The 12,285-nt window shown below is 48.4% G+C and overlaps 1 protein-coding gene across 1 annotated transcript; it reads right to left on the reverse strand.

Moving 5' to 3' along the window:
• Positions 1 to 8,700: 8,700 nt before the first annotated feature.
• NUPR1 (nuclear protein 1, transcriptional regulator) lies at positions 8,701 to 10,169 on the reverse strand. Its single transcript, XM_061153998.1, has 3 exons — positions 9,888 to 10,169; positions 9,316 to 9,465; positions 8,701 to 8,992 (listed from the first exon to the last, which is right to left on the reverse strand). The coding sequence occupies exons 1-2, from the start codon at positions 9,997 to 9,999 to the stop codon at positions 9,329 to 9,331; spliced, it is 249 nt and encodes an 82-aa protein (XP_061009981.1). The 5' UTR covers positions 10,000 to 10,169; the 3' UTR covers positions 8,701 to 8,992; positions 9,316 to 9,328.
• Between the last annotated feature and the right edge of the window lie 2,116 nt (positions 10,170 to 12,285).

Raw genomic sequence — 12,285 nt, forward strand, 5'->3', positions numbered from 1 at the left:
TGCAGGTGTCTGAGGCCCTAGAATGCCACTCCCAAGCAGAGAGTGTTAACCACTGGATCACAATGGAGATCCCACACCAAGGTTCAGTAGTTGCGGCTCCCAGGCTCTAGAGCACAGGTTCAAAAGTTGTGGCACATGGGCTTAGCTGCTCTGAGGCAAGTGAGATTTTGCTGAATCAGAGATCAAACCTGTGTCTCCTGCATTGGAAGGCAGATTCTCTACCACTGAGGTACCAGGGAAGACCCAAGGTATTTTAAATTGCACAAATATGAAAGTATTAGTTGGTCAGTCATGTCTGACTCTTTGCGGCGACTGCTTGGACTGTAGCCCGCCAGGCTCCACTTTCCATGGAATTCTCCAGGCAGAAATACTGGAATGGGTAACCATTCCCTTCTGCAGGGGGTCTTCCTAACCCAGGGATCAAACCTGGGTCTCCTGCATTGCAGGTGAATTCTTTACTGTCTGAGCCAGCAGGGACAAGCCACACTGAAATTCATGGTTTTTTCCTCTTCTTTGTCTGCCCCTCACTACAAGTTCCAAAAGGAAAGAGCTCGTTGACCACTGTATCTGTAGCTTTTAGAATATTCCCTGGCTCAGGAAATATCTGCTGAAGGAATAAATAATTCTTTCCTTAAGCAGTTAACAACTCTCTCAACTGTTCTCCAAAAGAGAGATAACAGGGCGAGGCTGCACGGAGCTGCTGTGAACATTTCACAAAGTGCTTAATTTTATAACTCCAGTGTTCTGCTAAAGTTGGAAAGAATGTGTTCAGTCAAGAGGACAGAACAAGAGGTGAGGGGTCATTCTTCTGATTCCACAGCGCGGGTGTGTGCCAAGTCAGGGCTCAGTCATGTCCGACTCTTTGCGACCCCTTGGACAGTAGCCCGCCAGGCTCCTCCGTCCATGGGATTCTCCAGGCAAGAATACTGGTGTGGGTTGCTGTGCCCTCCCCCAGGGGATCTTCCCCACCCAGGGATCAAATCCATGTCTCCCGGCCTCCTGCCTTGGCAGACAGTTTCTTTACCATAGCGCCTCCACAGCATGAGCCGCTTTTGTTTTCAGAGAAGCAAAAAGAACCTTGTTTTACAAAGAAAAGAAAGTGCTTCTGGTTGGCAGAGACCTGGATTCCCGGTGCAGCCTCTGGGGAGCATTCTCCTCTGTCCAGGCTGGCTGCTTGCACAGGGCCTCAGGGGAGCGAGGTGCTCTTGCTTCTTAGCTTGCTCCCCCTGGACTCCCTGAAGACCACAGAACTCTCTAGAAAGCTTGGGTGTGGGTGTTAGCACACCTGGTCTCCTCCTGGCTCAGCCCGTGACAGTTGGTGAACCCATGACCCAGGTCTTTTCCCTCCCACAGCGCTTTGGTAAATATTCAGTATGATAATAAAAGTCACTGCGATTGTAGACATTTTTTTTTCTACAAACCCAGGTGGAGTTTTCTTCCTCTTCTTTTTATGCTCATCCCATCACTGTTTAATCAGTGTGGACTTTCATGGTTACAGGGAAGGGATGTCATTGAAGTTTCCTTTTTACTTCAACAGCCTTAGGGGACTCCTGGTGGAACCCTGGTGGCTCAGATGGTAAAGAATCTGCCTGCAATGCTGGAGACCCGGGTTTGATCCCTAAATCGGGAAGATCCCCTGGAGAAGAGAATGACAATCCACTCTTTGTCCCTGGAGAATCCCAGAGACAGAGGAGCCTTGCAGGCTGCAGTCCATGGGGTCGCAACGAGTCAGACATGACTGAGCAACTAACATAGGGGACTCAAGGCACAGAAAATCATGAGGACACAAGAGCAGGGTGGATGGCGTGGGGAGTGGGCAAATTTTAAAATACTCCCCTGGTGGTCCAGTGATTAAGAACCCACCTTCCAATGCAGGGGATACGGGTTCGATCCCTGGTCGGGGAACAAAGATCTCCTATGCCATGGGGCAACTAAGCCCACGTACTATAGCTAGAGAACCCTGTGTGCCACGGTGAAGACCCAGCACAGCCAAAAATAAAATAAAATACTCCCCAAGTTAAGGAAGAAGGAGGCAATTTGGAAAGGACAGAGGGAGATCTTAGAGCAGACCTGTCCTTGAGAAGGGATTCCTCTGACCTGACTGTTCTGAAGAGTTTGGTGAGATCTGAGGTATGCAAGGAACTGTACCCCGTTTTCCAGGTGGACAGACCCCAGCAGTGCCCCTGTACCCCAGTGTGGCACAAAGGCTGCGGGAGGTGGCCCAGAGAACACAGACAAGAGCAGGTGCTGTGCGGCTGATGGTACAGAACAGACAGAAAGGACAGGAAGGCTGAGGGGGGACGTCTTGGCAGATTCCAGTGTACCCAGGGGATGTCAAGGCCAAGAGGACTCATGCCGCTTCTCAACTCTGCTCCTGGGGTGCCCTGGGAAAAGAAGTGGAAAAAATGGCAAACTGACCCCTTCAAACACCTGCCGCCGGCAGAAAAGGAACAGGAAATATCAATTCAGTTAAACAACAGACAGATCTCATTTCTTGCACACCTGAGCTATGTTGGCTGTACCCTTGTTTTAAAAGCTCACTCACATGATGTTTACTATGTATTTTACATTAACCCAGTCACAGCCATAATGCTATGTTGAATGTTATCAGCACTCTTACTTCCCATATGGGGAAATGGAGGCAGAGAAAGGTCAAATAACTGGACCAACGTCAGACAGAGATGGTGAGCAAGCTGGGACCTGAAGCCATGGGCCCAGAGCTCATGGCGTCAGCTGTCACTCTGCTACCTTCTTAAGATCTTTTTTGGGTACCCTGTAAAGTGCTTGAAAAAGTTTCCTTGCATCCTCAAACCATCTCAGGAGGTGGGTGTTCCCTGGGTGGTCCAGTGGTTAAGACTCCATGCTTTCACTGCTTTTGTTGCCCAGGGCCAGTGTTCAGTCCCTGGTCAGGAAACTAAGGCCCCTCAAGCAGCAAAAGAAAAAACAACAATAAAAGCACCATTCTGGTGACTTCCTGGTGATCCAGTGGTTAAGACTCCATGCTTCCACTGCAGGGGCCACGGGTTCCATCCCTGGTCGGGGAACTAGGATCCCAAAACCCACAAGGCTTGGCCAAAAATCAATCAATCAAACAAGCAAAAAAACACCCCACACCATTCTGGGAGGTGAATGTTTGCAGTCGAGGAAATTAAGATACAGGGTAAATAATAACTTGTCCCAGGTCACAGCCAAGTTTGCAGGCAGGATCTGGAATGGATCTGGGGAAACTCTAAGTAAGGCTGGCCTAACAACAAACCATCCCCAAACATAATGGTATGAAACAGCTATTTGGTTATGTACCTAGATATTCTGCGGATCAGGAGTTGGAGGTGGCTTGTCTCTACTGCACAATATCTCGGGCCTCGACCAAGAAGATTCAGTTGCTGAAGATGACCCTACCCTCTGTAGGCTCCCTTCACTCACATGTCTGGAGGCTGGAGATGGCTTTCAGCTGGGACTTCCGCCGCACCAAAGGTCAGACCACCAATAACACGTGACCTTTTCTATATTGACTCACGTGGGCTATCTTGAACTTCCTCACAACAGGGTGGCTGGGGTCCAAGAACCGCCAACAACAAGGTACAAGCGCTTGGTGTTTCAGGAAATACCACTTCCGCCACGGTCTGTCAGTCATGGGAGTTGCAGAGGTCCTCGCGTGTTCGGAAGGAAAAGAGTCCCATATCCCCCAGCTGATGGAGGGCGCATCAAGCCCGCACTGTCAGGAGAGCTTGTGGGGTGGGATCTTGCTGTGATCATCTTTGGTAAATACAGTTCTCAAACTTCACCACACGTTTGAATCACTTTTCTCTTTTTTAATTGGGGTAGAGTTGCTTTACAATGTTTTTTTAGTTTCTGCTGCACAACAAAGTGAATTGGCCCTACGTATACATATATCCCCTCCGTCCTGAACCTCCCTCTCCACCCTCATCACACCCATCTAGGTCCTCACAGCATGGAGCTGAGCTCCCGGTGCCCTACAGCAGGTTCCCACTAGCTATGTTTTACACACAGCGGTGTATTTATGTCAATTCCAACCTCTCAGTTCTTCCCACCTCCTCTTTACCTCGACCGGTGTCCACACATTCATTCTCTACATCTGCATATTTATTCCTGCCCTGCCAATAGGTTCATCTGCACCATTTTTCCAGATTCCACATATAGGCATTAGTAGATGGTATTTGTTTTTCTTTCTGACTCACTTTTCAAAGTCCCAGTGCCCAAGCTGCACTCCAGATGAATGAAATCAGAATCTCTGGGAGAGGGAGCCAGGAATCAGTATTTTCTTCAATTTCTGGGTGATTACAATGAGGCCATCTCCCATGTATGCAAAGTTCCTGTCACAGTGTCTGGTTTGTGAACAACTGATTTTTTTCCCCCAAGTGTGGACACTTATGACTCAATACACAAAGTTGTCATAGGTAGTACACAGGTGGACTTAAAATTATGGTTAGGTATTTCTTTTTACAGTTATTTTCTAACTGTGACAAGTGATTGTGGGCTTCCATTGTTGAAAGTTATATAGTTTCCTTCTAAATATATTTGAGTAAAAAAGTAAATAATGGTATAGCTTGAATGCCCATAAGGCAGAAATCACAAAACTGTGAAAGGTAAAGCTGGGAAAACCCTGAGAGAGCAAATCAACAACGGTATCTAGGACTAAGACTGTTATTATTATTAATAGTACCACTTTTAAAAAGTGCTAGTTGAGGGACTTCCCTGGCAGTCCAGTGATCAAGACTCCACATTCACAATGCAGAGGACCCGTGTTCCAGTCTTGGTCAGGAAATTAGATCTCCCATGCCTCAACTGAAAAATATCCCACAAGCCACAACTAAGACCCAGTGTAGCCAAATAAATTTTTAAAATAATTAATTTTTTTAAAGTGGAACTTCCAAAAAAAAACAACAACAACAAAAAAATAAAGTTGAACTTCCTTGGTGGTCCAGGGGTTAGGAATCCGCCAGTCAATGTACCGGACACAGGTTCAATCCCTAGTCCAAGAAGCTCTCACATGCTGCAGGGCAACTAAGAATGAGTAGGGCAACTACCGAAGCCCCTGCACCCTAAAGCCTGTGCTCCGATACAGGAGCCACGGCAGTGAGAAGCCCACACACCACAACTAGAGAAAGGCTGCTCACAGCAACAAAGACCCACCGCAATCAAAAATAAAAATTAAAAAAAAAACACACACTTTTTTTAAAGGGCTCATTGAAAATCAACTTCGGGTGATTCTGAATTTAAAAATATATATATATATCTGAGTGCTGGCCTTTGAGAAAGGAGTGGACAGAAGAGGACAAGCAAATAAAGAGCCCCAGTGTCTTTACAGATTCTCTGCAAGGAGCTGGGAATCCTTTGAAGTGTGGCAACCTACCTGGAAATTTCCATAAGCCCCTGAGGAAGAAAGAGAGGTCAGTCAACTCTCCAGTTCTCAGAAGGAACCCAAGAAACTGGGGAAACAGGTATTACATACAAGCAGGAGAAGATGAAGACAGGAGTGGAGGGGAAGAGGGAGGTTCTGGAGGGTTCTTGTCCCGACTGGATCCTCAGTCCCCCTGTGTGTTTAAGCCACTCCCACCCTCCTGCACTCCCCCCAGGCCTTGATTTCCCCTTCGACAAAGGGGAAAGAGTGGGGCTCCTTAACTCTGCACATCCTATAAGCCCAAGAATTATCTGGTTCCTGGAACGTCCCAAGCAGAGGCTGTGCCAGGGAAGGGTAGGACCAGGAGTGAGGGGTCATGTGTGGGGCCTCCTGGCAAGTGTGGATCAAAGGATCCATTACCCGAGGAGTGGCCACACCCAGCGAGACACAACCCTTCCCAGCCTATTTTCTCCTTTGAAGCTGAAAGAAGACAGGATAGTCTCAGCAATTGGCAGAGGAAGGAAACAGGTCCCGAGTAACTGACCAGAAATTAACTAGCATCCCTCATGGTCAGTTCTTCTCAGGCGTGTAGTCACAAAGAGGAAAACCTGGCTTTGAAAATCAGACAGACCTGATTTAAAAGTCCCAACTTCTGCAGGTTGTGCCTGTGTGACTTTGAGGAAGTGACTTAACTTCTCTTTTACAGAAACTTTGGTTTTCTGGTACATAAAATGGGATCAGTAGTACTCTACCTGGCTCCCAGGTGGCTCAGTGATAAAGAATCTGCCTGCCAATGCCGGAGATACAGGAGATGCAGGTTTGATCCCTGGGTCAGGAAGATCCCCTGGAGGAGGAAATGGCAACCCACAACAGTAGTCCTGCCTGGAAAATCCCATGGACAGAGAAGCTTGGTAGGGTACGGTCCACGGGATTGCAAAGAGTTGAACATGTGTAAGCAACTGAGCACATAATACTATGCCTACTGAGTTATTGTGAGGATTAAATGGGACAGTACCTATAAAACATGTGTCACAAGAGCAGTATCCCAGTGCATGGGAGCTGTTGCTTTGCTTTTCTGAAGCTGACACATCAGATCTATCCTAGGCAGAGACCTACTGCCTAGTGCTGCTCCTGTCATTTGACTCCTGAGTCCAAGAAATGACACTGACTCCAAGGCCTGGTTCCAATCCTACCGGGGTCCTGTTCGTCCCTCCTTGCAGGGCATACCTTCAACCAGGTCCTGGTAATGTGGTAGGCATCCAATAAGTATTAAATGAATGAATAAATAATCTGTCATGGAAAGAGGGGTTTGAAGGGAAATCTGAAGGAGCTAAATGTCAAAATGACTGAGATTCTGGGCACAGACTTGCTTGCCTTGGAGGCAAGGAGTCAGGTGGTGGAGGGCAAATAGGAGAAGTCGTTGAAGAGCTGAGCCTTGCAGGACTAGTGAGAATAAAAGCATATCAGACAGAAGGGACCAGAAAACAGAAGCTTGCTCAAGGGGCAGGTAGGAGAGTCAGATTTCAGCTCACATTAAGGGATAACTCTGGGGGCTTCCCTGGCAGTCCAGTAGTTGACTCTGTGCTTCCAATGCAGGGGGTGCTGGCTCCATCCCTAGTTGGGGACAAGGTTGGAGTAAACACCTTTTTGAAAGGAATTTATTTGGCTGCAGCACACAGGATCTTCAATCTTCATTACAGCACATGGGACCTTTAATTGTGGCAAGTGGGATCTAGTTCCACAACCAGAGATTGAACCTGAGTCCCCTGCACTGGCAGTGCAGAGTCTTAGCCACTGGACCACCAGGAAAGATATCTTTTAAAGTCCTTCTCAGGTCAGAGATTCTAGGACAGTTATTAGGCAACTCAAGGGAGCCTGATGGATAAAGGTTCTTAAAGGTTCAAGCTGGCCTTAATCTGCTGTGCATCTGTTTCTGCTCCAACTGCTGCTTTATTCCTTTGTTCATATTCTTGGGTCCCTGAGAACAATTGATTCTGAATTTTGCAACCCAGGGTTTATATGCAATGGACAGGAGAAAAGGAAAAAGGCTATGCTCAGGGCCAGACCGAGCGGTTTTCTCCATCCTGTAACCCTTGTTGCTTGCTAGTTTCTTCTAATATTCACTCTCTGGCTTCTTTCTTATTTATTTGTGTCTTAGTTGCAGCATGTGGGATCTAGTTCCCTGATCAGGGATCGAACTCAAGCTGCCTGCATTGGGAGCGCAGAGTCTTAGCCACTGGACCACCAGAAAAGTCCCTCTCCTACTTAATAATAAAACTCTCCCCAAGTTTGGGCTAGCACGTGGCTAAGTAGTTATATACTACATGTCCCAACTTCTCCTGTAGTTGGATGTAGTCATATGTTTAAATTCTGAGCAGATGCAATGTGTTCTGCTTTTAGGTTATGGCCTTAAAAATAAATTATTGTGGCCTCCACCAGGCCCTTTCCCACTCTATTTACATAAGCTGAATGCAGATGAAATGGCAGGTGCTGGAGCAGCTAGTTTGGAGTGCAGAGTGGTAGCCATGTTTGAAGAGTGGCTGAAAAATGAGCCAGAAGTAACTGAAATCCCTGACACGATGGAGCTGCCACTTTAACCCCAGAGTACCAACCCTTGGAACTGCTTTCTGACACACAGAGAACTTTCTATCCTGCTTTGTTTGAGTCTTTATTACAGCAACCTGAGTCTCTTTCTTGATCAACATACCCTACCAGCTCCCAGCATGCCTCTTACTTACTCCACATTTTTTCTGGAAGTCTGGCTGTAAGACTGATAACACTGGGTAAGAATTTTCCTGCTCACCTGACTTTCCAGAGCACTGTCCCGGCGGCCCCCTTGGCAAAGGGACCTACCTCACACTTGAGGACAATCAGAATTCGTGAATTTGAGCCCTGAGTAACTTGAGGCAAGTCCCAAAATGTTTTAAATCCCACTTTTTGTCGTTCTGCAGATGGCACCAATAAATAACATTCACTTCAAAAGGTGATTTGATACGAAGACGACATAAACAACAGGTTTGTTGTTTCAAAAATGGAGAGGAGCTGAGGAGGGGGCTTGTTTCATGGGCAGCATCTCAAAGAAACAGAGGAAATTCTCATACACCTCCTGAGAAACCACAGAAACAAATGCACCCAAACACATATATACCAAAAAAAAAAAAAATGCTCACCTCTATGCCCATACAAAATTAGAAACACCCCTCCCAGACACATAGCCCAAAACAAACACTCACCAAAATGCTCTCATTGGTTCATGCAAATGCAGACACTTGCAGGCAGAAGTGTGCACCCAGAAAGCCACACAAAGAGAGCGAACGAAAACACACAACACACAGTCGGCAGCTGCTACACTTTGTTTATTGCCACCATCACCCTGGGGAGCTCCGGTTTCTTCTTTTTGGGGGGAGGTACCTTCTTGACTCTGCCTCTGTCTATTCTCTGCCTCTTGCTCCCCATCTTGTCCTTTCTCTAGGGCCGGGGGTGCTTCTTCCGTGGCGCCCCTGGAGCCTCAGTCAGGTGGGGTTAAGTCCTGGGGCTTGGGTGTGGCAAGCAGGCCTGGATCTCACCCCCAGGGCTGGTTCCGCCTCAGTCCTATTTCCATTGCTGTGGGTGTCCGTCCTCTGGCCTCATCTGGGGGAAGGAAAGCAGCTGGTGAAAAATCCAGAGCCTGGGTTCTAGTTCTGCCTCTTCTGTTCACTTGTTCCGTGACTCCAGAGAAAGACCCTACCCTCTCTGGGCCTCAGTTTTTCTGTCTGTAAATCAAATGTTGCTCCACTTGCAAAGGGTCTGTTTCTCCCTTTGCTCTGGTCACTAGGCAACGCAAACATGTGTCTCATTTTGTTCTATGTTGAGACAACAATTCTTGGCTCCCTCCTCCCGGCCCTCGCACATTCAGGTCTGTCCCGTCCAGGCAGAGGGACCTTTACAGTTGCTGGGGGCCCCTGACTCCTTACCTCCAGTCCTGTCTCAGGGCCGTGCCCCTCGCTTTTTCCGCTCCGTGTTCTGAAGCTTGGTCACCAGCTTCCTCTCGTGCCCACCAGGGCTGTGGCGGTTGGTGTTGATGGCGGCTTCTCTCTTGCTGCGACCTTTCCGGCCTCCCATTCCTGGGAAATGAGGCGAGAGTCCGTGGTGAGGTGGGCAGAGGTGTGAGTCTCAGGGGGTCCGGAGGGCACGAGTGGAGAGAGCTTGGGTTAAAGTTGGGAGGCCGGGGATCGTCACCACATAGATTTAGGGCAGTCTTTGTCCCTGCTTCCGCATCTGTGGATTGAGGGACTTCCCCCCTTCCTCATGATCTCCAATATTCTAGAAGTGTGTGAGGTCCCAAGGCTGAGTAGGACAGCGCTCACTGGATGAGGGGTTAAGGGGAGGGGGTGACTCCAGGGGTCAAGGAGACAGGTTGGAGAAGGGTGATGGGTGGACAGGAGCTCAAGGAGGGATCCTAGTGTGGGAAGGTGGGGTTCAGTCCGCTTTAGAGGGTGGACATTGGAAATGGAAGGACCAGGAAGGTGGTGGGGCCAGGCCTTACCCGGGTAAGAATGAGCCAGGCTGTAGAGGTCGTACTCATCTAGGATGGCATCTTCATCCTCTGGGCCTGGGGGCTGCCTGGACGGGCTGGCTGCTCTTGGGAAGGTGGCCATAATGTCTATCTATCTGTCTCTGTCTGTCTGTCTCTCCCTCTCCCGTCTTCTAAAGTTTTGTTTGTGTCTGGTTTGCTGACACCTCCCAGTTCACTGGCCTCAACTTATAAAGCCACGTCTCCTCCTCAGCCCACAGTCTGGCTCCAGCCCCTCAGGCCCAGTCTGATGCAATCTGGCCTTTTCCCAGAACCCAGCCCAGTAAGCATCAGAGAGAGCGCGGGGCGGGAGGAAGGGTGGGGGGGGAGAAAGAGCTGGTCCTGTGAGTCCCAGCCCCCTTCGCCTCCTCTCTCCCTGGGGCTCGCCCAGCTGGGTAGTTTTCCACGGAGGAGATCCCCGCCCCTTAGAGGGGAGGGGGTAAGAGACAGGGTTTGGGCATAAACAGTGTTTGTGGTCAAGGCCCACAGGGAACTGAGGGCCTCACCTGGCTGACTGCTTCCTTATCCATCTCCTGCCCTCTGCCCTTTGCCACATGCCCCTCCTGGGCTGGGGGTCATGGCCACACAGCTGAGCCCCACCCCACCCACTTCCGGCTCAGATTCAGGACCCTGGTGGCAGATCATGGAATAAAGAATGATCCTGGAGAGGGTACAACCCACCATGTGTTATGTCACTGATCTTAACACTGATCACGCTCAGCCCTCCTTTTATTTTTTTTAAATATAAAAAACATCCTGGAAACCCCCTTAACATCCTGAACTGGGGGTCCCTAGGTAATCTCCCTCTCCTGAGAGGGAGACTAGCAGAATGGTTAAGCCGATTCTGGAGCCAGATGCCTTGGATTTAAACCCTTGATCCACTACCTCCTGTATGACCCTGGACAAGTCAATTTACTTCTCTGAGCCTCTGTTTTCTCCTCTGTAAACTGAGGGTGATAGTAACTGTATCTACCTCATAGAGTTGGCATTTGTGCCAAGTCACTTCAGATGTGTCTGATTCTTTGCAACCCCATGAACTGTAGCCCACCAGGCTCCTCTGTCCAGGGGATTCTCCAGGCAAGAATACTGGAGGGAGTTGCCATACCCTCCTCCAGGGGACCTTCCCGACCCAGGGATCGAACCCATGCGTTCTGCATTGGGAGGTGGGTTCTTTAGGACTAGCACCACCTAGAGTTGGGGAGAAGATCAAATGAGATAATCCACGGCAAAGTACTGGCTACAGTGTAAACTGCGTTGTATGAATTGATCACATGGTTTTCAAACAATTGGCTCAAATGCCCTCCCTGAAATGTAAAAGACACATACAAGGAAATCAATTTAAAATAAAATTATACATGGGGCTTCCCTGGTGGCTCAGTGGTAAAGAGTCCGTCTGCCAATGCAGGAGACAAACAGGTTCCATCCCTGATTCAGGAAGATCCCACATGCCATGGAGCAACTAAGCCCGATCACTGTAACTCCTGAGCCTGTGCTATAGAGCCCGTGCTCTGCAACAAGAGAAGCCGCCACCAAGAGCTGCACCGCAACTAGACAGTAGCCTGCACAGCAACAAAGACTCAGCATGGCCAAAAATTAAGAAAAGAAGAAAACCTTTATTAAAAAATAAATAAAATAATATATATTTCAAACCATGGATATACTGAGGTAGAGACCATTGTGAAGTAAACAGATGTTTGTGCTACTTTCATATGAATTAAAGGAAGGGGATCGGATAAGAAACAGGGGAAAGTGGAATTTTCCACCCTTGCCTGAAGGATCTGACCCTGTGGCTCTGTTGACCCAGAGAGGCCACACCCTGAGTTGCTTTAGCTGAGGCTTGAGCACTAGGGACAGTGAAGGAAGCAGACTGCGACATTCCTTTTTTTCGGTTTTTTTGTTTTTTTTTAGCTCCCGTGGTCTCAGTCCAGGTGTTAGGTGTTAATTCTCGGCTCACACTCCCACTTTGCTGTGAGCCAACTGAAACACTGTTCCATTTCAATATTACCAAAACTTCCGTCTTCCCCCTGAGCCTTATAATAAGCCAGTATCATTCTCTGTTGAACAAGAAGGGACACTCTTGCTTGCGTTTCTCCCTGGCCTGAGCCAGAATTAGATTTAGCTTCTGGTTTCCTGGGGATCACAATAAGAGAGCAGATGATAAGAGAAAGAGGAATTTAACCGTAACTTAAACAAACATGGGAGAAGGAAATGGCAACCCTCTCCAGTATTCTTGCCTGGAGAATCACATGGATGGAGGAGCCTGGAGGAGTCCATGGGATCACAGAGAGTTGGATTCGACTACGTGACTAACACTTACTAAACTAACATAGCAAACACACCAAGGCAAATTAAGGTGGAGAAATTAGGAAGT

Source organism: Dama dama, chromosome 10 (genome assembly GCF_033118175.1).
Source record: "Dama dama isolate Ldn47 chromosome 10, ASM3311817v1, whole genome shotgun sequence".
NCBI classification, from domain to species: domain Eukaryota; kingdom Metazoa; phylum Chordata; class Mammalia; order Artiodactyla; family Cervidae; genus Dama; species Dama dama.